The sequence below is a fragment of the Colletotrichum scovillei genome (genome assembly GCF_011075155.1).
Source record: "Colletotrichum scovillei strain TJNH1 chromosome Unknown Contig00001, whole genome shotgun sequence".
Lineage (NCBI taxonomy): Eukaryota > Fungi > Ascomycota > Sordariomycetes > Glomerellales > Glomerellaceae > Colletotrichum > Colletotrichum scovillei.
In genome coordinates, this window is record NW_023336259.1 from 2,626,997 (window position 1) to 2,651,484 (window position 24,488).

Sequence of the window (24,488 nt, forward strand, 5' to 3'; positions counted from 1 at the left end):
ATGATGGACTGAACAAAGTACAGAATATGTACACGGTGGGAGACGGATGAAGACGTAGTGAATCAAGTAGAAACGGCCAAACACGCCGAAGTACTCCATGGGTATCAATTTGATTCGACTTTCTTTTCCATGCCGTCATGTGTCTCACATTTCTTTTGAATTTAATCTCCGCAAGCTTGTTGTTGTAGGTGCATGTGTTCGCCATCTCTTCGCAAGTAGATCGATGCGAAATATTTCCGAATAACGCCATACCCAGTCCCCCTAACTAACCAATCATGCTCCTCTTGCGGCCCCTCATCCTCACGTCCTCGAGCTTCTTGAGCGTCACGGGCGCCTGCTTGTACGAGTCGCGGTAGGCGTCGAGAACGTCCTGGAAGAAGGCCTCCGCGCGCGGGTGGGTGCTGCCGAAGGCGCGCTCGAGGACGTAGAGGTCGACGGCGCGGTCCTCGTCCGACGTGCTTTGGCTCGCGAGGCCAAAGTCGATGATGAAGACTTGGCCGTCGAGGGGGTCGTTGTTGTTCCCGTTTGCGTCTGACGATTTCGGGGGGCGGAGCATCATGTTTGACGTTGTCAGGTCGCCGTGGACGATGCCGATTTTGTGCATTTGGCCTATTGCTGTGCCCATTCTGCGCATGAGGTTTTTGATGCCTGTTGGGTCCTTTTTGGGTGCTGGCGGTGCTGATGTCGTCGCTTGTAACACCCCCGTTCCTCCTTCTGTTGTTTCCTCCCCTTCTTCCGGTATCGCTGCTGTTGTCCTCCTCTCCCCGAGCCACTCGTTGATCCGAACCCGCACCGGCGCACCGGGGATCCATTCCAGCATCAGCCAACCCGCCACCTCGTCGAGGGCGTAGAGCGCGGGGACGGGACAGCCCTCGCGGCGGCATTTGGCGAGGACGCGGGCTTCGGCGAGGATGCGGGAGCGGGTTAGGCGGGCGTCGAGGGTCGGGTGGCGGTAGGGTTTGGGCGGGCGGTATTTGAGGGCTGCCGGGCGGGAGGGGGAGAGGTGAGTTGTGTGGTAGAGGCGGGCTTCTGCGCCTTGGGTTATGAGGGTTGGCGGGGTTGAGGTCTGGTGGGTTAGGAGGGGGGGGAGGGGGAATGCGCCCGCGCCCTCGGGTTGTGGTATTGTTGTCATTGTGGGTGGTTTTGGCTGTGGTTTGGTGGTGAGGATTGTCGGGATGGCGGGCGGTTGTCCCAATTGTTTTTCGGCAGTTTGCTGTGTATCCTTTCGTCCTCTGATTCCCTTTCTTATTCTTGCATTGATTCGATGCGGGATTTGTATGGAGTCGCGCTTGTGCGTGTCGCGTGTCGTGGGTGGAAGGAGTGTCTGGGGTTGGTTTTTTTGTCGTTTGGGAATATCTTCAAAAATGAGAAAGTTGGGTCGGAGGGGGAGGAGGTGGGTGGAGGGGTAAATGGTAGATTCGTTTGGTGGGGGTTCGGTTCTCTGTGGCTTGACCGCCTGTAGCCTTGGGATTCTGCCGCCTGTGCTCTATTGCGGGGGGGGGGGGTTTCGGGCGCTAGCGTTAGCGGGCGTGTATGGTTGAGGCCCGCCGCGCCGGGCGAGCTTCTTTCTGCGCTTGGGGCCGTCCATCCGTCGTCGTCGGGACGGGGAGAGTGGTCTTTAAGGATGGACGGGCCGGGCCTGAGGTGCTCCGCTTAATATTTCCAGTTTGTTGCTTCTCTCAAGCTTCAAGCTTGCAATAGTGGAGCTCCTTGCTGTTGAGTTGTCATCTTTTCTCCATCTCTCTCTTTTCCTCTCTCTCTCATTCTTGGTGTAGGTGCTGGTGAAACCCAGTCGCATCCGTATCAATTCATCTCCAATTCTTTGCACCGTACCGCCCTAGATTCTCCTTCTCGTCTAAATTCATAACCATTAGACAATCCCTCTGTCGGTCTCCTCATAACCACATTCTCATACGTCTTTTGACTGACCTACGAGCAGAGGCGCGAGTCCGAAAGTTACGCCAGCGGATGGGGTTCACAAGTATGACAATCCTCCAATCCCGTGTTCTATCCCGACCTTCGACCAAGGTGCCCAGATATCGCGCTCCAAAGGGTAGTTACCCACACCGGCCAGAGTCCCATCTTTGCATAGGTGGTCTCGGAGGAACGAGCCACCAAGTTCAGTAGGTATGTTCTGCGTCGCCACGAGGGAGAGGGTTTGGGGTGGTGGTCTCCCGATATGCAGCCCAGCGGCACAGCAAAGGGAAACGAACCAACGAAGATGGGATAATCAGAGCAGGCCACCAATCATTTCCATCACGGATTGCAGGGAATCCTTCTCGGCGCGCGACCGAGAGGGGCAAGTGAGTAGGGTTCGGCGCTGCGCTTCTGCACTTTCGAATCGAGTTCCGAACAAGGTATTCGTGAGGCAAGACCGAGTGGTTTCGTTTCGCGCCTTTGACTACAAGCTGGTGGTCAATCTAATTGGGATCTTCTCTTCTTCAATGTTTTTCTAATCCTGAAATCAGGTCGCGCAAGTGCAGGACGGAAGAGGTAGGGAGCACAAGGGGATCCGAGGAACTTTGGGCAACCCGAGGGGACGGGGTTTTCTGCTTACATGCTCCTCTATTTCCCATGATGAATGTATGCTACTTTACCCTGCATCTAGGCGCATGTTGCAGCAGGAAGCAGCAGCAGCAGCCTTTTCTGTGCGCTGCCATCTTACCTACATTAATCACTGTCATCCTTTCCCCCTCCACTCTTCAAGGTGCTTGCTTACCATTGTTTCTGTACCCCTTGCTCTTACTTCTTGGTCTTTTCCCTTTCAGCCGCGGTTTGCCTCGCTGTTGTTACACACACCATCCCCCCCTCCTCCGAGGCTTCCACCACCACCAACATCACCACTAACGGGCAGAGGCTGGAAAACATCTCATCTTTACCCTCTTCGAAGGACTCGTGGATTGAGAGCAATGTGTTCTTAATTGAAATCGGCATTGTAATCGGCGTTGCTCGACTTTGTCCCGATCAAAGTTGCCGTTCTTGGGGGGTGGGATAGCAGCAGACAAGATGAAGCTCCTCGCGACCCTCACGCTGGCCGCTGCTGCCGCCGCGGCCACCGGCACGAATGCGGCCTTCAGACAGAGATACGCCGCGGTCGACATGTCGCCAGCCGTCGAGGGCGCCGGCCTCGTCCCGCGCTTCTTCATCGACGCACCGCGGCTCGCTGTCCGCGACGGCGGTATATGTAACCCGAACTTCCATTCCTGTAAGTACGAACCTCCTTCAAGTGTTTTCATTATCCTCACTCGACGTCTCCCCTCGACTTTGGATTCACCTTATATCACCCCCAAAGAGTGTCTACATACTAGAAACATGAGGAAGAAGGACGGAATAGTCTCACTCATCAACAAGAACATCAAACTGAAAACACCCAAACAGGCGTCGACATAGGCCACCCAGAAACCTGCTGCGCAAACACAAACTACTGCTACGTGAAACCCGACAACTCACCATGGTGCTGCCCCCTCGGCTCCCTCTGCGACTCAAACTGCCCCGCGACAGCCTACCAATGCCCAACAACAATAACCGTAACCGCCACCGTCTCGCGGACCACGAACGCCGCCTCCGCCTCCGCCTCCGTCGTCCTCACAACCTCCCTCTCGACATCCTCAGCCTGCTGCGGCCGCACCTGTCCCTCCCCCTCCGCCTTCCGCTGCGAATCCCAATTCGGCGGCGGCTGCTGCTCCTACGGCCAGACCTGCGTCTCCGGCGGCCGCTGCATAAGCACGGTCTCGGCATCTACGTCGGCTACTACCACGGGGGGACTGAAGCCCGCCGATCCGGCGTGTACGGCCACCACGCAGCACGCGTGCGAAGACACGGCGGCGGGGTGCTGCGATAATCTCATGCACTGCACCGTCGTCAGCGGGACGGCCGGGTGCGCGGCGGGGAACCCGACGGCGACGGGGGACGTGGGGTATACCACCGTCCCCGAGAGCGGTAGCGGAGGGTTGTCGACGGGAGCGAAGGCGGGTATCGGGGTCGGTGTTGCTGTGGTCGGGTGTGCTCTCGCCGGCGCGCTCGCGTGGTTTTGTTTCGTGAGGAGACGGCGGAGGGGGACTGTAACGGGGACGGCGACGATGTCTGAGCGCAGCGGCGGCGGGCGCAGCAGAGGAACGGGAACGGGAGCAGGAAGAGGAGGAGTTTCTGGCGTCGGGAGCGAGAGGCCCAGTCGCGGGGTGCGGGCTTTATCGGACGTCACGTCCGGGTCTCGACCGAACGGGCCCAGTCGCGGCGCGACGCAGGATTACTTTGGTCCGGATGCCGTTGCGGGGCCGTATACCGAGACAGACGAGACCGGACTATCTCCGGGCAATGGTTCGGGAGCCGGGACCGGAGGCGGAGGGGGAAGGGCGGGGACGCCAGGTCGAGGACGGGGCGTGCCGCTCCAAGCGCATTCGCCCAACGACGTTGTCGCACCCGTGGAGATTGGGGACTCCGGGGGTGAGAAGAGAGGCTACGGGTACGGTTACGGTCACGGGTACGGCCACAGCGTGACTTCCGTGCCGGAGGAAGGGCGCGAAGGGGGCCCGCGGGAGATGCAGACGCCCGGGTCCGAGGAGGAGACGACGCAGGGGCGGTACGAGTTGTACGGGTCCGAGATGGCGTCGCCCGTGTCTGTCGGAGCGCCGCCCTCGTCGATTGTGCCGACGCCGTCGATGATGACGCCGAGGAGCATCGCGAGCGTGAGCATGTTTGACCGGTCACCAGGTCCCGCTCCCTCCGATAGGGAGAGGGAGAGATAGGGAGGACTTGGGAGCAGCAGACGGAGTTCAAAGTAAGGTGTTTTCTAATTTCGTCTCCAGTCTTTCTGAGACGACCCCCGTGGATTGGAGTATAAACGATAATCGACGATAATGATACACAGCCTGATAAACGATCAAAAAGACATGCGCGCGTTTCTTTCTCCTCTTCCTGATGCTTCTACGATACTCAAGGGGACGCAACTTGACAATACGTATTATGCGATTCTGATAGAGGGAAACTTTTGGAATGAGCAACTTCCCTTCCTTGGCCACAAACGAGAAAAAAATGGGTAAAGAAAACTCCTCGCCTACGTTTCCATGAATGACGACGCCCAAAATGTGTGAAAACCTCTGTAATCGTACCGTCCACGAGAACGCCAAACAAGATGAACCATGCAATCGACAGAGACACCAGAGCTCGCGAACAAGAGTACAACTCCTTAGAATGATGAGTACCCGAAAAACACCAAATGCCGGCCCGAGATGAGCAATTTTGCTCGTCGAGACAAGCTAGCACACGACACCACCAAAGGGCGTGCACGTCCGCAGGTCCCTGACGAGATCCTCGACATTGCTCAGGTGGCGGCCCAGCAGCTCCTGCTTCTCCTCGGTCGTCATGGTGTCGGCGGATTCGCTACCGGCGCGGCTCCGGCCGTGGCCTGAGTCGGTGGAGGCGGGCGTGGAGGCCGCGCTGCCAAAGGCGCCGGCGAGCTTGCTCGGGCTGCGCTGGTGGATGGCCGGTACAGAAGCGCGGACGTCGGCGCGGGGGATGGAGGGGACCTCGGGCATGAGGTAAAAGTAGAGGAACTCGACGAGCTTGAGCTTGACCTCGCGGGCGGTAGAGCGGGATTTGAAGAGGGAGGTGACGGTGAGGAGGCCATCGAGGGCCTCAAAGGTTCGTGTGTTTGTCGGGGTGTCAATGAGGGCGGTGACGAGGGTGAGCAGGGTGGCGGACTGAATCGCGGGACAGTTTACGGGCTCGAGGAGGTCGAGGAGGAGCTGTTGCGAGATTGAAATTAGTGCTCTGCTTTGGACAATGACGGTGGGAGAGTCAAAGACAACATACGTTCATGTTCTGCTCTCGTGAGAAGAGGGCTTTGCTGGGCGGGTGCAGCAATAAGACACCCTGGATCAAGTCCAGCGAGCTGAGGATGAGGAGGTCATTCTGTCCATCGGTGCCCTTGCCCATCAGGCGGTCGAGAGTGTTGATGAGGCGAAGTGCAACGTTCCACTCGAATCCTTCTTGCAGCTTGAAGAACTCGCGAAAGGCCGGGTCATCTGACAAGTCTGCCAGAGACTTTCCACTGCTGTGGGACGCATCGTCGTCCGTTGTGGATGACCTCGATTTGGCCGGTGCTGAGAGGCAGATTTGGGCGAGGAGACCCTCGACTTGGCGCAGACCCTTGCGGATCTTGGGACCGTCGTAGGAAGAGAGGCCGTCGAAGGCGAGGCTGAGGAGGTTCTCCATTGCGTCTAGTGTTGTGAATGAGCTCTTGTGGTAGGCGGTGGCTTTGTGGCTTGATTGGGGGATGTGGGTATCGGGCGTAATTTGGTAAAGACAAAAGAGACGATGCGATGCGATTCTCGGTGATGCGACTTGTGGATGGTTTGGTGACTATGAAATGCTGTTGTGTCGGATGGAAGGATAGAGACAGAGGTCGAGTCTGGAAAGCAGCAGCCGCAGCACCGTTGGATATTGTTAATACAGAAAAAGAGAAGAAGAAAGGCTGGCGAGGACAAGTCCTCTAGGGATCTGGAGAAGGGCGGCGTATGTCAATTGCGCGACAATCGTATGAAGGGAGGTGGAAAAGGCAAAAAATAAAAAGATGTTCAATGGCGAGGGCGCATGCGCAGGTGGTCATTCATGAGAGCGACTACCCGGTAGCGTCTACTGTGTAGATTACAACATACGGTGGAAAGCGACGATGTTGGTGGACAATGCGGGTTGTTTGTGTTGCGTTGGACGATTACTGCCCCGGCAACCGGGTCGATCCAGCACGTTGGGATGGGGATGTAGCGCTGCCGAAAGGGGAAATTCTGTGTCTGATTGGTCAGGTTCGTGACCGTTTCTTAGCTAAGCGGGTCATGTAGGGGAGTCCATCAGGGACATCAGGGAGCCATTGGGCTGCGTTTGGCGCATTTTTTTTTTTTTGGCTCTTTGGGTGGCATTGTGGGGGGCACGGGCCGGCAAACTAAGCATCTTGGGCTTTCCCTTCTTGCATGAGCTCCCTTTTCTTTCCCTGATCCTCCATGCATGGGAACTCGGAGAACGAGCAGGCTTCAAGGCTGTGGAAGTTCAGAGATACATGGTAGTATGGAAAATAAGCGAGGCTTTGACATCGACCCTGATCTGTGACCCCGAAGTGCGGTGTGCCGTGTGCCTTGGCTACTGCAGAGAGGCGGCGTTGAATGGCACAAGTTTACGGTAAACCTCTCTGCCGGCCCTGTCACAGCCGCTGCGGGTGCTTAAGACCGGCACTTAACGCTGATGAAACCTGAAGACGCGAGGGGATGTCACATCCAAGTGTCTAGAGTTGCTCCGACTCGGAGCGAGCTGCCTCTCTGCTGCTGCCCTACTGCCATCACTTCTTCTTAAGCCGGTCTATCACACGGCAACAACCTAGGCCTCACGAGTCACAGTAGCTAGTCTGGCAGGATGAAGCACATGGTCAAGGGGTGACAGAGTGACGGGCGACAAGCACGCAGATCAGGAGGATTCCGGGTGACACCCGAGCACTTAGTGTCTACGCAGTACTTACTATGTATCCGTCCTCCGTGATATGTTAGTGGCTCGCTCTCGTCCTCTTCTAGAAGCCCGTTTCCCCAATACTCCCTAGGAAAAGGTAGCTCCACGTTGGCTCGAGGTGGGTGGTGTCCGTGTCTCCTCCGTGCTCCGGCCGATTCTTAAGACGGAGACTTCGCACGAACCTCTCTCTTTTCGAGCACCCACCCGGTTTGCTCTTCTTCCTTTTCCTTCTCCGCTCCATTTTCATCCGTTCGACATCAATCAGGCGGGAGAGCAACGGCCAGACGAATCATCACTCAGGTACACCGAGATATCCGGTCCCTTGTCTTCATTCTGCTGTTCCTCCCACCGCTTATTCTCCGGCCACCCACCCGGATCAAAGTCCGCGGCCGCCCTTCTGGAGCTCGGCATCGACGGAATCCCGACCTCCCAAGAACAGCCGCGAATTTGGATGACGTCTTCCTTCCTTCGGCCTCAACATAAGCCCGATTGCCTTCCGCCTTATCTCCCCACCATCAATCGATAAGAGCTCCAGCAAACGATCTGAGCTCTGCCCTGGGCAATTGAGGCTCCATCAACGCCTGCCACAGCTGCCATCACTCCTTCTGGTTTTGTTGCTGCATGTTCAAGGTGCGCAAACTGCTTTCCATTGACATGTGATTGTCCATCTCCAACTTCACTCCGCCTTGTTGCTTTCTCCCATACTTTCTTCTCCTTGATTGTCTACTGCAGGTCTGTCTAGGACTTTTCAGGTACCCGCCACAACCATCCATCTTCGTTCCCACCAAGGACCTTCTAAGCAAGGTTCAGTGACCTAGCTTGGCCTTTCATCCTCTTTGCTATTCCGGTTTACACACCATCCTTGCCTACACCTATTCCCTTGCAGCCATGGGTGGAGAAAAGGTCCTATTTACAGAAAAGTCATGACGGTCTACATCTCGTTTTGTTCCCCGCCAAAAAGACAGCACATGCACATAGTCTACGGACCAATACAGACACAGACAGAAGAGCACTCGCATATGCAGCAATCAACTGCCTGCCGCAATGCCGCTCCTATCCAATCCACTACCACACCATCTCACAACCTACCTTACCTCACAGAGTTATGCCTCACCCCCAGGCAGAATCTCACCTTGGCTGAGCAAGTGGTGACGTTTACACGGGCTTACAGCAACGGCGCCAGCTGACCGATTCTACCGCAACCCACCAGCCAGAGCTCCACAACACCGCATCCCCAGCCCACGCGAGCTCTGTTGAGCTTGAGCCAACACCTGGAGCTCCCGCAGCTGTAGCTTCTGCAGCTGGTGCTGGTGGTGAGACCTTAACCGGGTCCTCCCTACCAGACGTCCATAAGAAGCCACGCTTCTTCCCCTGGCCGCCGGTCCCTTGGAGAAGACTCCCTTTCGCGATGGTGCCTAATAACCCGTCGGCGACCTCGTCGTCCTCTCCTCCTTCAAACAAAGCAGCCGACAAATCTTCAAACCCTACGAATACAAATACCGCCAACAACCCCTCTTCATCGTTCCCCCATTCCCCGCCAAACGTTATCCCCTCGCGCAAATCCTCCATCGGCCACCACTCCGCAGCCGCCGCCGCCGCTGCTCCCGTCTCCCTCTCCGCCCACGCGGCCGCGCCCATGCCCGCGACCTCCAAAGGGCCCCTCCGTACCGTTCCCGAGACCGACTGGCTCTCCCGCGCCAACTACCACACCAATACCAACAACGGTCACGGCCAAACCCACGCCCACAAGCACTCGCTCTCGCACTCTTCTCACCGGTCTCGCCGCCCTTCCCTGGGGACCAACCAAGCCACCTCCTTCACCCTCACGATGCAGCCTCCCCCGCCCCCGGACCCCTCGCGCTACGCGACCTCTGACCTCAACTTCACCCGCAAGACCTGGCCCGAGGAGAAGGACAAGGTCATCACCGGCCCTTTTGACTACCTTTTCGCCCACCCGGGCAAGGACTTCCGCGCCCAGCTCATCCAGGCTTTCAACGTCTGGCTCGAGGTGCCCCAGGCCAGCATCGATGTCATTACAAACGTCGTTGGTATGCTGCACACAGCCTCCCTCCTCATCGACGACGTGGAAGATTCGTCCTCCCTCCGCCGTGGCCTCCCCGTCGCCCACAACATCTTTGGCGTAGCCCAGACCATCAACTCGGCAAACTACATTTACTTCTGCGCCCTCCAGGAGCTCCAGCGCCTCAAGAACCCAAAGACAATCTCCATCTTTGCCGAAGAGCTCGTCCACCTCCACCGCGGCCAGGGCATGGACCTCTTCTGGCGCGACACCCTCACCTGCCCGACGGAGGAGGACTACCTCGAAATGGTCGGCAACAAGACGGGCGGCCTCTTCCGCCTGGGCATCAAGCTCATGCAGGCTGAGTCCCGCAGCCTGACAGACTGCTCCGAGCTCGTCAATCTCATGGGCCTCATCTTCCAGATCCGCGACGACTACATGAACCTCTCGTCCAAGGAGTACTCGGACAATAAAGGCATGTGCGAGGACCTGACCGAGGGCAAGTTCAGCTTCCCCATCATCCACAGCATCCGCTCCGACCCGTCAAACCTGCAGCTCATCAACATCCTCGGGCAGAAGACAAACGACGTCGAGGTCAAGCGCTTTGCCGTCGCGCGCATGGAGAGCACGGGGAGCTTCGAGTATACCAAGCAGGTCGTCGGCGTGCTCATTGACCGCGCGCGCAAGATTGCGGATGATATCGACGAGGGCCGCGGGCTGACAAAGGGCGTGCACAAGATTCTCGACAAGATGGTCCTCGCCGATAAGAATACGACTTCATGATTTGATGACGGATGGCTTTTGGTTTTTTTTTTTCTGTTTTTCTCTGGAGGCGGGAGACTGCTTCCCAAAAAACATGATGGGATGGAGAATTTCATGTCAGGGACACTTGGATGGATGGGACGAGGTCAGGCAGTTGGACGGATGGAAATACCTAATCCGAAAGATGGAACGATGGGGACATTTCTTCTAGCTTGTGCTATGGTGTTGGTTGGGGTTTTTCTTACCGGCTGGCATGCCGGATAGGGCTGCATTTAGACTTGGTCTGAGAGACGGCAGACGGGAGAGTATTCAACGTGGCAGTGAACATCCAACAACTATTCACACATGAATATGTCCGTCGAAGGTGACCGCCTGGGGTGGCAAGAGATACTCGTAGGATAACTTCACCATGATGATGACTTCGGAACTCCAAAGCGTCTTGACAGATGCCATGATAGGGGTCTTCAGCACTCCAGGTACATTCAACCACCTTAGCGACACATTCTCATGTCTAAGTAAGGCCTCGTGTCAACAGTGAGGTTGAAGGGTCACGCTGGAAATGACTCCCATTAGTTTTCATGTCATTATCATTAACATACTATACAGATCCCTTCATCTGACCCCCCTCAAGCAGTACTCATCGTAGCCCGCCTCTTGACAAGCCTAACCCACCTCCGCCGCCTCCACTCCCCCCTCTTTCCCGTCCCGTCCTCCCCTTCCTCCCATCCCGACAGCGGCGCGCTAGGAACTCTCGCCTTCCCTTTTCCCATCGTTGTCGGCGACGAGTCCACCGGGCCCCCGAAGCCGCCACCAGCAGCACTATTCTCATCAAACATGTCATAAACCCACCTCTCCCCCTCCGTCTCGACCTCGACGCCCGTGATGATGCGCTCCTCTACCCACTCCCTGCTCCACAGATCCAGCGCCCACTTCTTCTCGGACCAAACCCACCCGTCGGGCGGTAGCACGTCCTCGAAGAAGCGCGTGCCGCGGGGCCGATCGCCGGCGATGCGGGGCTGGGAGAGCGGGTCGTAGGGGGAGGGGGAGAAGAGCCAGGGCTCCCACTCGTCGTGGGACGCGCGCTGGAGCTCGAAAATCTCGACCTCGCGCGTCTCGGGCGCCGAGTCGAGGATGATGTCGCCCGCGATCCAGGCGTCGACGCTGGAGCGGGCTTGGGCCTCGTGAGGCGCGACGTGGGTGTCGTGGGTGTGCGTCAGGAGAGGGGCGATGGCCGGGTGGCCTGAGAGGATGGCGGCCCAGCCTGCGAGGAGGGCGATGAGGCGCCAGGGGAGGAGGGAGGCGAAGGTGGTCATGAGGACCGTGGTGAGGGTGAGGGCGAGGAAGAGGGCCGAGGAGAGGGCCTCGTTGGAGAAGTTTGTGATGGGGAGGACGGTGGCGACGACGCCGTCGTGGGCGACGCAGAAGTCGTCCATTGAGTTTTGGAGGTCGCGCATGTTACGAAAGAAGTCCTTGCTGAGCTCCTTGACGGGCTTCACCGTCCGGGCCGGGGCGAGGGGCGGACCTTTTGGGGAGTAGCCGACGGATTGCTCTGAGGATAGGGTGCCGGAGGGCGGAGCCGGGTGGCGGGCGAGGAAGGAAGGGATGAAGACAGCGAGGAGGAAGCCGGCGAGGGGCACGACGGTTAAGAGGTACGGGTCCAGACAGACAAATGTGTAGACGGCGAGGAGGGATAGGGTGTGTGTTGGGCGGCGCCAGCTGAGGAGGCGGACGACGCGGGCCTGGAACTTGAAGACGACGCCGATGCGGGCGTTGAAGCGGCGAAAATTGTTGGACATTGTAGTGATGTTGAAGTTGGGCCGCTCGGAAAAGGTGCTCGTCTTGTCCGGGGAGAAGCCCGGGGCGAGGGGGTCGTCGCCGCCGCTTGTGAGGCCATCAGAGCTCTCGGGAATGACCTGTTGAAGGAGCCTGGGTGAAGCGGTTCAGTTAGCATCAAGTTCTTTCTGAAGGAGATAGAGTTGTGGCTTTGAGAAAGTAGGCTTCACCTCTCGACTAGACGATCTTGGATACTCGTCTTTTTGCTGAGGTTATTCGCGATGCGCGAGCGCAGGCCGGAGGGGGACTTCTTGGACGGGGTGCCCTCGCTGATGTCGGAATCGTGAGGCCACTCGTCGACCACTACAGTCGGAGGCGGCTGCGAATGGGGCTGATGATCCGAGGCATCGTCGCGAGATATGAAGAGGTCGGCCGTATACTCGTCCATGGTCTGTACCTTCTGCGCCGGGTGTGTGGTGGTAGTTGTGGCAGAGGATGCGCCGGCGGTTGTTTCGTTTGATGGTGGATCGGTGGTCGTTGAAGGGAGGTCACGTCATCGTTTGGCGGACAGCCGCCTGGCAGTGTGGGTGCGCGTGCGGTTCGCTGTAAAAGTAAGGGGATGATGAGACGGATGGTAACGCGATCTGTGTTTGTCTTCTGTGCAGATAGCTCAGATGCGCTTGAGCTAAGTTTGTCTAGAATTTCCGGAAGCTGTGTAGCTGTGTGAGACGTTGAGGTTACGATGTGGATTGGTGCATGGGGAATGTCATTGGAGCTGCCCGGCTGGACCGGCGGAAGCTCCCCTCAAGCTGCAAGCCTCCACTGCATGTGATTTGGGCCGCAGCATGGGGAACTGGGTCCGATGCCAGCAGACCGCAGACTGCAGAGCCCGTAGCAGCCGAATTGCAGTGGTTGGACATCACATGCTCCAGTAAGCTTCTGCCACACGGCAAATGTCATCCATGGCCCCCATCCCTTCCCTACCACTACCCTGTACCAGAACGCACATTGGAAATGGCCTCGTCTTGCAGGAATGGAAAACCCACTGGAGCTTGCCCACATTGTCTACGATCCAGCGGCAATGAGCTAAGTTGTTGGTGTGCGTCTCTGCCCGTACGACCACGAATTCCCGCATCCGTTCCTCCAAACCCTGCTGGCTGATTGTCCAAAAGGAAGACCCAAGAGCCAGAGAACTCGATATCCGTTAGCTGTGGCTGACCAATAAGAAGTCGGAATATCCAAGAGATCTGGATAGACGGCGAGGAAGTTGTCCGAGGTAGGTAGAATGTTGGATCGGCCCATTCATAGAGAGATATTGTTTCTGTGCCGTCTGCCTACGCAACAGAAAGAAAATAGCCACTGAGTACCTAGGCACACGATGGCGATGGATGAGTCTAACTTCGAGTCCTTCTGGCCGGCTGTTTCAGCTCTTGAAGCCAGGAAGTAACTCTCCCGTTAATAGAGGCTGCCAGTTATGCAAGCCTCCTCGTGCGAAACTTTGGCTGTTCTCAATGTCAACTGATCTGACATTTAGTCAACTCAATAACGTCCCCTGACGTTGGATGAAATATCTGAATCAGTAACTTGGGACTGAAGGCGAAGAATTACCGACCAAGAACGAGCCTCCAGAAACGGGAATATGGGAGATTGCACCATGATCTTGGCCGTCTGCGTTGGTCAGTGCTTCTCGAATCATCAGCCCATGCGTGTATTTGCAGCTGTAAAGGAGAGGACGAAAGGCTGAGTGGTGGACGCCGCTCGGATGCCCGAAGAACGGAAAACGGGACGGACGGAATTGGGCAGACCGACGCCAGAGTCACCAGAGAGAAAAGGAGGCATGCATCCCTTGATCAGCTCGGTCCCTGTCTTGTTTCTGCCATCGCATGCCAGTCCAAGTTATTCAGGGCAAGGTTGACCTGCCCTGTGGCAAGCTTGAGCTCTAAGACTATCGGCGGCGCGGTGACAAGCGTACCGTACTCTGCTCGTCTGCCCGTAGTAACCGTACTTCTGTACACGCTATCTTCGTACACGAGGGGCGGGATGATTGATCCTTAACTGTTGGGCGTTAGGCGCAAAAGCTGGGGACTCGACACAGCCCAGGCTCGGGGCTGAAATGGAGCCAGAGGTCAGTGTTTCTTTTGACTTGGAGGCAGCGCCTTGGGTAGATCAATGATCGGGTAGCGAGTCGTAATAAGAGCTGGAGAGCTTATCAAGACTCAGGAGTTCTTGCCGAGAGCTTCAAATGTAATCTTGAAAAGCCACTTTCAGGCTTCAATAATGGACATCGACCTAGCGGGCTGCTTCGAGGCTTGATAATGCTCCGTTGACGGTTCGCCAACTCGATCGAACCTTATTCTATAGCTCAGGTGAGGCGATGCACTTATGAGTTGGGTTTGGATCGCCGATTGGTTCTGCTCGCTCTTGTCACCAAACCTCCCAAAGTCCACATGAGATGACTTGTTGCTGATGGAATCTCCAAAGACGAATTGGTTTGTGACTGTCAGTGCGCTGTAGATCCCAAATTTGATGGCTCGCATTACAGACGGAGGCAGTTCGAAACAGAGATCTACTAGGCCCCGGTTCTGCGAGACGATGAGGCAGGCGGTGTGGTTCAGGACTATAGCAGCACCTCGTTAAGAAAACAAACGCAGAGGCCCGGAGATGGTGTTCGGTGATTGGTCGTTGGCCTGGGCAAAACAATATCCCACGAAATGATGGTCTGCATCAGGAACCAAGGCGATGCGGTTTTGTGTTGATGTGTCATGTCCCTTCATATGAGTGTCCAGAAATTCCTCTGGCTAACCAATAGTCGGCCGCAACCGAAGTTGCTCTGACAGCTTTGATCTGCAAGCGAAAAGAGTACTGCGTATATATGAAGAGCCTGTCAGACATTTGCTCAGTAGTCGACCAGCTAAAGTTGCATGGAGCAATTTTTGAACATCGCGTTCAAGGTCCACAGAACGCACGGCGAATGTTTCGGTTGTCAGTGTCCTCTATTGGGCTGCTAGGTCGGCCAACTGTTGCGAATGACAAGTGACAGGTATTCGTACCGTTGGTTGCAAAAGCAAATTATCAATCCATCCCGTAAGACAAGTCACCGCCCGGGGCCGAACGAAGAGCCAATCCTTAGAAGCTAGGGTTTGCCATTGCCAGCCTGTGACGGTGACCCGCCCAATGCTATAAGTCCACGTTGGCTACTCCATACCAAAGGGTATACAGGTAGAACAGGTGTCTAAAAGGAAGGCATTTGAATATTGCGAGAAGCACTGCTGACTCCCGTCGACGTTGGCATTGGGCTCGTCAATGGTCGTCCTAGGAGACGAGGGATGAACTTCCTGCGATCCTCGGCACAGGACCACAACGGACAAATTACGTGACGGGCGTCTTGTCGGGAAACGGTTTGGTTGGCTGTGGTTGAATACCGACCGGTGTTCCTCCAAGAACGGGCGGCGGAGAGGAGGATTGCAGATTGCAGATTGCATATGGCGGGACCCCCATGCATTCGGAATCCTGGCTAGCAGGCCGTTTTGCCACAGAACCCCCAAATTCCACTGGACAGATGGGCATCTTGCTTTTGGGCGTTGAGACACCTGACCCTCACCCGTCACCCCCATGCCACTTTTCCCCCCAGGGTCTTCCTCTTGGTTGATGCGGCGACGAGGACAACAAACGGCCCGCGGTGACGCAGGGACGCATCTTAGGAGCTCCGAACTGCTGCTGGACCGTGATGGCGGGCGCGGCAGTGTCCCAATTGGCCCTAATCGGAAACAAGAGACGCGTCGAAATAGCAGCGAGCTTGGCAAACGCGGGAAGCTCTTTTCGACAGTTGGATGCCCCTCAATTTGGGACGAGTCGCGGCAAAGTTTGGAACGAATTACGGAGTAAAGACAGAGAGCGACGAGAAGATGGGATGCAGCAACGCGAAAGTCGCTGACTGAGAGACGACGCCTGCGAAGCATACTACGTACACGCGTGCGACGGCTGCAACAACCCGAAACTTGATCTGGGTCGCTGGGACCTGGGCGAGTCGTGCTTATTCGGTTGTATGGGAAGAGTACTCCGTATGAATAGAGTTGATGTCAACCTCGCCGTGCTAGCCAAGCTCCCCATACGTGCGAGGCGTTGACATTAGATGCTAGATGATGTTGGCAGCCGACGCCTTGTGCCTATCGGAGAGGTCATGTAGACCGGTATATCTGTCTTTAGTCTACTCCGTAGATGCAAAGTAAGCACGGATGGTAGGTATTTGTATCAATCAGTGCCTGGATATTTGGCTGCTCGTAATGGTGGACAGCAGAATCTTGGGTAAATGAGAGAATCCGCTGCCGCAGATCGCGCTTCAACGGCCAGGGTCCGAGTTTCTCTGGAACCTTCGTAGAGATAGCGGGAAGAGATGTGTATTCGTACGGGGTATTCAGACTTAGGGCAAGCCACAAACTTGGGTCGGTCGGTTGGTGGACGGAAATGGTGCCGAGTTGCTAAATTGCTTGATAGAGTATTCAGTATTGGCATCCACAAGGTATTCCGTATGATCTGGAGACTGCAGAGAATGAAATGCGATGGATTCGAGGTATCTGCACTCTGTAGTCCGTACAAAAGAAGGTATCCGCTTGGTTCATGAGATTTGGCCCATTTTGTCTTTGTCGAGGTTATTTAGCGGCCATTTGTCCAAGGGGCTCAAGGAAGAGGGGAATTGGGGAATAGAAGGGGGTCCAAAGCACGCTATTAGACTTGACGGGTTCCATCATTTGATCACACCGACCTGGTGGTTTTTTGAGAGTTCCTTCCCTGGGAATGCGGTGTGAGGTACGAACCGCCCCGCAGCCATGGGTACCTGCGAAGTAAGGCAGATACTACGGAGTACCCTAAGTATCTTGCTCTTGCCTCTTGAATAGATATTGAGTGGTGATAACATTAATAGAAGGAGAGAGACACTTCTCCCGCAGTACGCTCTTTCCTGCCTAACCTCAAGATACAAATCATCTGTACCTCTTGATGGCAAAATCTAAGGCAAGGTACTGATTGATACATACGTCTAATGAGCAACTGGCGCAATTCGTGCAATCAGCAGGTGATCCCTGTCGGAGCGGTCCCCCGACCTCCCTTTCTCTCGCTCTTGCCAAAATGTGAGTGAGGGGCCGGCGGGCACTGCACCGACCACCACCCTTTTTTTTTCTTCCTCGCTCGCATTCATGGTCCAGGGACTCCATCATCACCCGCCGCCGCATTTTTGTTTTTCTCCCCCCCCATTTCGATTCAGATGGATGTTTCCCCCCCGTCATTTGCCCAAGGTTGGCCGCTAGAACGGTCCTGCGGAAATGTGCTGCAGCTGCACGGAGTAGCGCATGCAAAGTGGTGTGTGTTCCTGAACCGCACATGGTACCTTACCTTACCTTACGGATAAACTCTCTCGACTCCCCTCAATCAACTGGACATTGGTGCTCACTTAGTCTACCAACATTGGTCCCGTTTCCCGCACTACTACTGCATCGGCCTGCCTTAGATGTTAGCAAGCCCCCTCAGGTCAGTCGCGAGGTGCATGACAGATCCTCCCCTCAGAGAATGGCCGGGAGTTGCGTACCTAATTGACAACCTGACGGGACTGGGTGACGGAACGTATCGGGTGGTTAATGATTACTACCTACTACTAGTACTCTGTACCTACGAATAGCATTCCATGTTTGTTTGTATGTGCCTGCCTGACCTCGCCTTGGGCATCTTGTGCCTTTGCGCCATAAGCTAAGGTACTGATACCTTAACAATAAACTAAAGGGACGGGACTCTGTGAGTGACCTCGCACTCCAGACCTAGGTACCTACTCCAGAGTTCCCCCCCGTTCGGGCTAACCTCAGGTAACCAGGAAGTACCTTACTGCTCTCTCTTTCTCACTCTTGTGCTGCCGTCTATCTCAAATGACAATCCACTTCTCTGCCCGTCTTTCCTCCACACTGATGTACCGCTTCTCATTCGCATCTTCGTACCACTTTGACGGGGGGTTCAAGAAACAACGAGGAAGAGCAAAAAAAGAAGACAAAAATTCTTAGAGGCTCCAGTGCTCTCTTCTCTAGTGCTCGTTCCTGGCTCCATCCCCCATCCACACTGCACGCTCCACCACCTACCTTACCCTGGTCGTAACCTGCCCGCCCGCCTACCACCAGTCCACTGTCCACCACACTGACAACTTAAGCGGCGGGTCCTTCTTTCTCGAACAAAAACAACCAGTAGACACACGCAGCCCGCCAGAAAGAGAGGTCCGGCCCATTCGCAGTACTCGTCGTTGTCGTCGTCGTCCTCTCATCTCTGCACCGGCCCTCTCCAACCTCACTCCTACCTTACCGTAGGCCGAGTTTGGTGGTTTACGCCTCCCGTGCCCGCCTCCTTTCGACCAACGCCAATCCTCGCATCTTCAAAATTCTGTCCCTTCTGTCACCCCAACCAACACCGCCAACCCTTCATCCATCCGCCCTTTGTCGTCCTGTGCCTGTCCAGTGTTGTCCCGGAATGAGGTAGCTTTTTCAATGCCCTCAGCTCCCTGACAGGACTGAGCTCGCCCGCATCGCATCGCGAACCCGATCTTCAGCGCCGTTGTGTCGACAATCCCGACTTGATTCGACACTCTCCCCCTCGAAACATTCTGCCGCCCTCGCCTTCACGCCATATCACGTCCAACGCTCGCATGATCTGCGCGCTGGCCGTTGCACCGCGTACACATGATAAGGGAGCATAGAATACCTGCTGGCCCACGACCGGCGAACCAGTCCCCGACCAGACTGTATGCTAATTCCCATTCCCACTTCCCCCTTTCAACTTTGCCCTCGCTCCTTCGTTGCTGTTCACGCCGCTTTGTTATGCCCTGACCCATGCATCCCTGGGTGGATAACTACCTTACAGAGAGCTGACCCGATGATTGCTGCAGTAATAGGGGAATCCCAGACTCGCAAACCAACTCACCCTCAAAGGGCTCATTCGCCGGCGGTCCAATGCTCAGTGCATCTTCAGCCAACAACCACCCTCTTTTTTCTTTTGGACGGAATGGCGCCGCGAACGAAGTAGCAGACTCGACACCTTCCTACGATTTTCTGCCCTCGGTCAGCTTCGACGACCTCCAGAGCAGTCTCGAGTCGGCCTCACACGACTTCAAATTGACTCAATTTCCGAATCCGACCGGTCAAGGTAGTATTCTCGACTCGGAGAGCATGACCGACAAGATGGGCGGGGTCTCAAACATCTCCCAGAATGGCGCGTCTGCGCGTGGTGGAATCCCACCTCCCGTCACTCGCCCTGGAAGATCTGGTTCAATCTTGAGAAGACCTAGCACGTCCAGCAGACAACCAAGCATCTCATCCATCGCTTCTGGGCCTTCGTCCGCTGCAGACGCGTCAACGGCCGCAGCGAGGTCCCGACGACAAAGCCACTACCCTCCAGTATCAAACACCAACATTGCGAAGCCACCCAGGAAATCCATCGGCCCGGGCGTCATTGAAACTGACTTTGGCAGTAATACTGCTCAACGTCGAAGACCGAGCCTGATGGGCACCGTTGGCAGTGGAACGGATTTCTCTCGGACCTCGATGGATGCCGGTGCCGGCATGGGCTTTGAGACTCCCCGGAATCTCGCCAACAGTAGAGCGACAAAGGCCAAGTCGATGCACCAGCCGCTTCCCCGATCAAATACTGCCAACTTATCAACACCAGACAACACCCGCCTTTCAACGATTTCTCCGAGATCCCCTCGAGGCGGCAGCAAAGGAACTAATAACGGTTCGGCCCAATCAAAAAGGCAGTCTATGATGCCTGGGGGGCAGCATGCGTCGCACGCAAGCGGACTTGGTGCCAGGACCATCAGTCCTACGGACACGCGAAGATTGAAGCGCATGTCCATGCACCAAACTCCGAGTCTCAACCAGGCGGCCAACGCGCCGCCACCGCCGCCGCTCGAGCATCGAGAGCACTCTCGATCACCATCAATGATACCCCGGAAGACATCTGCCACGCCATCGTCCTCCCGGACGACCCCGGACATCAACAGAAAATCGTACAGCTCCGGCCTTTCCATCACCTCAACCAACAGTTTCAATACAGTGAGAACATCTACAGGCTCAATTCAACCTCGAGCGCCTGTCGCGGGAGGTACTACATCGCGGCTACCGGCGCCAAAGTCGTCGAACCCGCATAATCATAACCCCCATTCCGCCGATGACGAGGAGGACGTCCCACCTGTGCCTGCTATTCCGAAAGCGTACGAATCACCACAGCAGTCAGCCACGGAGGCATCGTTTTTGGATAAGCGCAAAGCCAACCTCGCAGCGGATGCTAGCAGCATCAACAGCAATTCAACTGGCAGTTTCTCCATACCATCCCTCCCCGAACCCGCTGTTAAGGTCGCCCGAAAGGCTAGTACCCGGAAGTCGACGAATGCGGCTCCCTTGGATGCCGAAAAGAAGGGGAACGTTCCCCAATCGAGGAAGAACCCTCCACCCGTGCGGCTGCCCCCGATTACTGTCGGCCCGCTGAACCCATCGACGACCGCGAAGATTGCAGCTTTGGGCCAAAATGGCCCTGATCGAAACCTGAGCCCCCCTCCCTCACGCATCATCGCAAAGACACCGACTACCCCCATGACCGCGTCGAAAAGCTCCTTCTTCTCAAGAAACAGACAGGACGACAAGTCTGATTTCCCCAATTTGCGAAGCAGCAGCACTGTGCACCACTCCCGAATTGATAGTGCATCAGGTGCTGACGGCACAAGCTCGTCCGAGTCTTTCGCAGGGGTCCCGATACCGGTACCTTATAAAGCGACTAGAAAGCCCAGCGTGTCTCCATTCTTGTCCTCCTCAGTGCCCAAGCCCGGCGCCGATCCTGCTTTCCTCAAGAGGTCACAGACAGGCGACCTTGGAAATATCACGGAACCTCTCGAAGTAAAGCCACCGCAGAAACCTTCTGGACCCCGTGCCCAACGGCCTGTGAAAGCAAAGTCTCCCACGCCGCCAATCTCGGATCCGGAAGAACCACCTACTCCGTCCTCAATGAGCTCTTTACGTAGGAAGTTAAGCTTGTCGTGGAAACGTAACACCTCTAAGACGGATTCGAAAGCTAGCACATCGGAAAAGACTGTTGAACGCAGCATTAGTAAAGAGCAGATGCCACCGCCGCGGTTGCCTATTTCTGCAACGGTCGGGAATCTTAGCTCAGCCAAGAACAGCCCAAGCCCGTCTGTCAAGGCGAGTAACTCGTACCTCGAATCAAGGAGGAGAAAGAGCTCAGCAGCGAGCCTGGGCCATGATAGAACTAAGAGTGAGAACTGGACCTCGGCCTCCGTCCCCAAGACTGTCAACGACCCGCACAACCCTTCCGTCATGCAGAAGATTCTGCGCCCGAAGGCATCAGCAACGACCATGCGTCACCACGACCCGTGGACTGCTGAGCTCGACAAGGATGACCTAGTTGCCGAGGAAGAGATGAAGAAGATGGGCTCGAGAAGGAAAGAGACGGAGATCGCGGCTAGGACCCTCGACGCATTACGGAAACGTGCGACGCCAAAGGAACGAGTCGGTGCCCAGGAAGCTATTCGGATCGCCATGCTCAACATCTATGAGCGTGGTGAAATCGTTGATTACAACGATGTCTACTTTTGCGGCACGCAGAACGCGCGCAAGATTGTGGGCGATCTTCAATCTGATGCCCCCAACTTTGGTTACGATGACGAACGTGGAGACTATACCATTGTACCGGGAGACCATCTTTCGTACCGGTACGAAATTATCGACGTACTTGGCAAGGGAAGTTTCGGTCAAGTTGTGCGGTGCATTGACCACAAGACGGGTGTGCTCGTGGCTGTGAAGATTATTCGCAATAAGAAGAGGTTCCATCAGCAGGCTCTTGTAGAAGTCAACATTCTGCAGAAGCTTCGCGAATGGGTAAGTGATTCCGAACCTGTAGGCAGCGCTCTGGCTAATTCTGATTACAGGACCCCAAAAACCGACACAGCATGGTCAACTTTACTCACAGCTTTTACTTCCGGGGACATCTATGCATCTCCACCGAACTTCTGGACATGAATCTCTACGAATTCATCAAAGCAAACGCTTTCCGCGGATTCTCACTCAAGCTCATTAGGCGAATGACGAAACAGATGTTGAGCTCCCTGAATCTGCTGAAGCAGCACAAGGTCATCCACTGCGATCTCAAGCCCGAAAACATCCTGCTTCGGCACCCGCTGCACTCGGAGATCAAGGTCATCGACTTTGGCTCTAGTTGTTTCGAAAATGAAAAGGTGTATACCTATATTCAGTCTCGATTCTATCGATCACCCGAGGTCATCCTAGGCATGACGTATGGTATGCCCATCGACATGTGGAGTCTCGGATGTATCCTCGCCGAGCTCTACACGGGAGTCCCAATCTTCCCTGGAGAGAATGAGCAGGAGCAACTTGCCTGCATCATGGAGGTCTTTGGTCCACCAGAGAAGCATCTTATCGAGAAGAGCACCCGCAAGAAGCTCTTCTTCGACTCCATGGGCAAGCCGCGCCTGACCGTGTCCTCCAAGGGCCGGAGGCGCCGCCCTAGTTCAAAGACACTGCAACAGGTCCTTAAGTGCGACGATGAGGCATTCCTGGACTTCCTTGCGAGATGTCTGAGATGGGACCCCGACAGGCGTCTCAAGCCTGAGGAAGCCATCCACCACGAGTTTATCAGCGGCAAGAAGATGAGCGCTCCTCTGCCCCGAGTTCCGACGGCACGTGAGGCGTCGCCCGTGAAGCGCCACACCGTTGGTGCGCCGCGACCTCTTCCCGAACCTCCGGCTTCCGGGCTCAAGAGCGGTATTCGATCCCGAGACGTGAGCGGCGCGAGCCCTCACAAGCCCGTGTCAACGGCATCATCTCGCAGGCCATCTGTAGCCACCAGTGGAACGGTTCACGTTGCTACAGCCAAACGAACCAGCACAGGCCAGGGAGGTGTCACCATTGGCACTAGCAGTCTCCCGCGCGCGGCAATTAGGAGCGTCAGCGCCAAACAAGACTTGGCTTCCGCCGGAGCCACTGCAGCCATGAGTCGGAGGGGTTTGTGAGCAACACCCTCTCAATGACTCTGTGGTCGCCGCACATACAGAAGACGAATAGAAGTATTGAAGCGCTTGTTAGATGTGGTTTATGAGGCATTGGGTAGTTGATTGTTGTTTTTTTATTCCCTCTCTGCGCTACATCCCTTACGAACAGCGAACATGTTCCTGCGCCATGACCACGTTTGAATGGAGTGACGCAATACCCAGCACGAGAGAAAGTCACAACCGGGAGGAAAGGAGTCAAATTTAGGCATGAAAGGGCTGTTCTCTCCATGAAGAGTACGCAGTCGGGGGTTGCGGGCTGAAAGCCCTGTTGTCATAAAAACAAACCGCATTATTTTCTTTTCCCCCCAAACGTATCTCCGTTTCTACGCATATATAAACACACACGGAAGACGTGAGTCCGAGGCTCGCCGGTGTGGAGTAGTGTATGGAGGAGTGGCTGGTTTCTCGGCCGCGACGGATAGGGCCAGGTCCGGCTGTACGCGACCTGCTATTTTGTGTGTTGTTGCCTATCACGATCACCACGAGAGAGATAGAGATGTAGGCAAATATATGTATATTAATAATGACGAATGGCCCTTTTCTAACGAATGGACGCTCCATCTTGACTGGGAGGTGTGTGTTTGGTGTATCGTGACATTAGGACTGCTATGCAAATGTGAGGAAGGTGGGAAGGTTACTTGGTAGGGTACGTAGGCTGACGGTCTTGTCTGGTATCTACGCCGTTGCGATGGTTTTGAATCAGGATAAGGAATGGAGAAAGAGAGTCCAGGCGTGAGTATGCCTCGTAGGCTACAAGAAATCACAGGAAACACAGATGTTGCAAAACAAGGAGAGACAAACATCACGATAGGGTAACTTTGATGGAAACGGAGAGGCGTAGCAAGGGAAAGAAGACGGACACCTCGTAAAGGTAGGCATACATAGAATGTAGGCAATTGAGATTTGTGACCTCTTGTTTGGCCTGGATTATCTAGGTATCTCGTGATGTGATGTAGACGTCTGGCTAGGGGTGCCGGGTGGCGAGGAAAGCAGGGGGTGAGGGAAGGGAAGGTAGGGTAAGGTAGATGGGCGGCGATGGGCTTGGATTGGCGTGCCCTGTACTCCGTACGCCCTAGTAGGTCTACCTACCGACGCATTGGGATCTCTCTTGCTAGGTAGGTATCTGTTTTCCGCGAGGCAGATGGAAGGGATCTATGATTCAAACGGGTGGTCGAGGCCTCCTTGGCCTTTTTGGGGGGGAAGGGACTCGGAATTACAGACGCCACGCCGTTTCTTTTCCCACGCCCTCGAGTCCCCAACTACCGGACCCTGGATTATTTGGGGGCCGGAAGGCTTGCGCCATGCTGGCTTTGAGAGGGGGGGGATGTTTCTAGG

General features: G+C 55.7%; 6 protein-coding genes across 6 annotated transcripts; 3 read left to right on the top strand and 3 right to left on the bottom strand.

The window, feature by feature from the left end:
• Positions 1-258: 258 nt before the first annotated feature.
• On the bottom strand, positions 259-1,439 carry HER10_EVM0009802 (serine/threonine-protein kinase BUD32). Its single transcript, XM_035479275.1, has one exon. The coding sequence runs from the start codon at positions 1,130-1,132 to the stop codon at positions 266-268; it is 867 nt and encodes a 288-aa protein (XP_035338777.1). The 5' UTR covers positions 1,133-1,439; the 3' UTR covers positions 259-265.
• Positions 1,440-2,541: 1,102 nt separating this feature from the next.
• HER10_EVM0011391 (uncharacterized protein) lies at positions 2,542-4,821 on the top strand. Its single transcript, XM_035480824.1, has 2 exons — positions 2,542-3,205; positions 3,379-4,821. Exons 1-2 carry the CDS (start codon positions 3,007-3,009, stop codon positions 4,743-4,745), a joined length of 1,566 nt encoding a protein of 521 aa, XP_035338913.1. The 5' UTR covers positions 2,542-3,006; the 3' UTR covers positions 4,746-4,821.
• Positions 4,822-5,255: 434 nt separating this feature from the next.
• HER10_EVM0011679 (cell division control protein 14) lies at positions 5,256-6,638 on the bottom strand (the record flags this gene model as incomplete). Its single annotated transcript, XM_035481103.1, has 2 exons — positions 5,812-6,638; positions 5,256-5,744 (listed from the first exon to the last, which is right to left on the bottom strand). Exons 1-2 carry the CDS (start codon positions 6,211-6,213, stop codon positions 5,256-5,258), a joined length of 891 nt encoding a protein of 296 aa, XP_035338946.1. The 5' UTR covers positions 6,214-6,638.
• Positions 6,639-7,059: 421 nt separating this feature from the next.
• Positions 7,060-10,294, top strand: HER10_EVM0006279 (polyprenyl synthetase; the record flags this gene model as incomplete). Its single annotated transcript, XM_035475870.1, has 2 exons — positions 7,060-7,097; positions 8,638-10,294. The coding sequence occupies 2 exons, from the start codon at positions 7,060-7,062 to the stop codon at positions 10,292-10,294; spliced, it is 1,695 nt and encodes a 564-aa protein (XP_035338430.1).
• Positions 10,295-10,879: 585 nt separating this feature from the next.
• Positions 10,880-13,326, bottom strand: HER10_EVM0006397 (integral peroxisomal membrane peroxin). Its single transcript, XM_035475983.1, has 2 exons — positions 12,277-13,326; positions 10,880-12,199 (listed from the first exon to the last, which is right to left on the bottom strand). Exons 1-2 carry the CDS (start codon positions 12,492-12,494, stop codon positions 10,900-10,902), a joined length of 1,518 nt encoding a protein of 505 aa, XP_035338444.1. The 5' UTR covers positions 12,495-13,326; the 3' UTR covers positions 10,880-10,899.
• A 4,715-nt stretch (positions 13,327-18,041) lies between these two features.
• Positions 18,042-23,690, top strand: HER10_EVM0006732 (uncharacterized protein). Its single transcript, XM_035476310.1, has 3 exons — positions 18,042-18,818; positions 18,963-21,963; positions 22,014-23,690. The coding sequence occupies exons 1-3, from the start codon at positions 18,757-18,759 to the stop codon at positions 23,112-23,114; spliced, it is 4,164 nt and encodes a 1,387-aa protein (XP_035338482.1). The 5' UTR covers positions 18,042-18,756; the 3' UTR covers positions 23,115-23,690.
• The last annotated feature ends 798 nt before the right edge of the window (positions 23,691-24,488 follow it).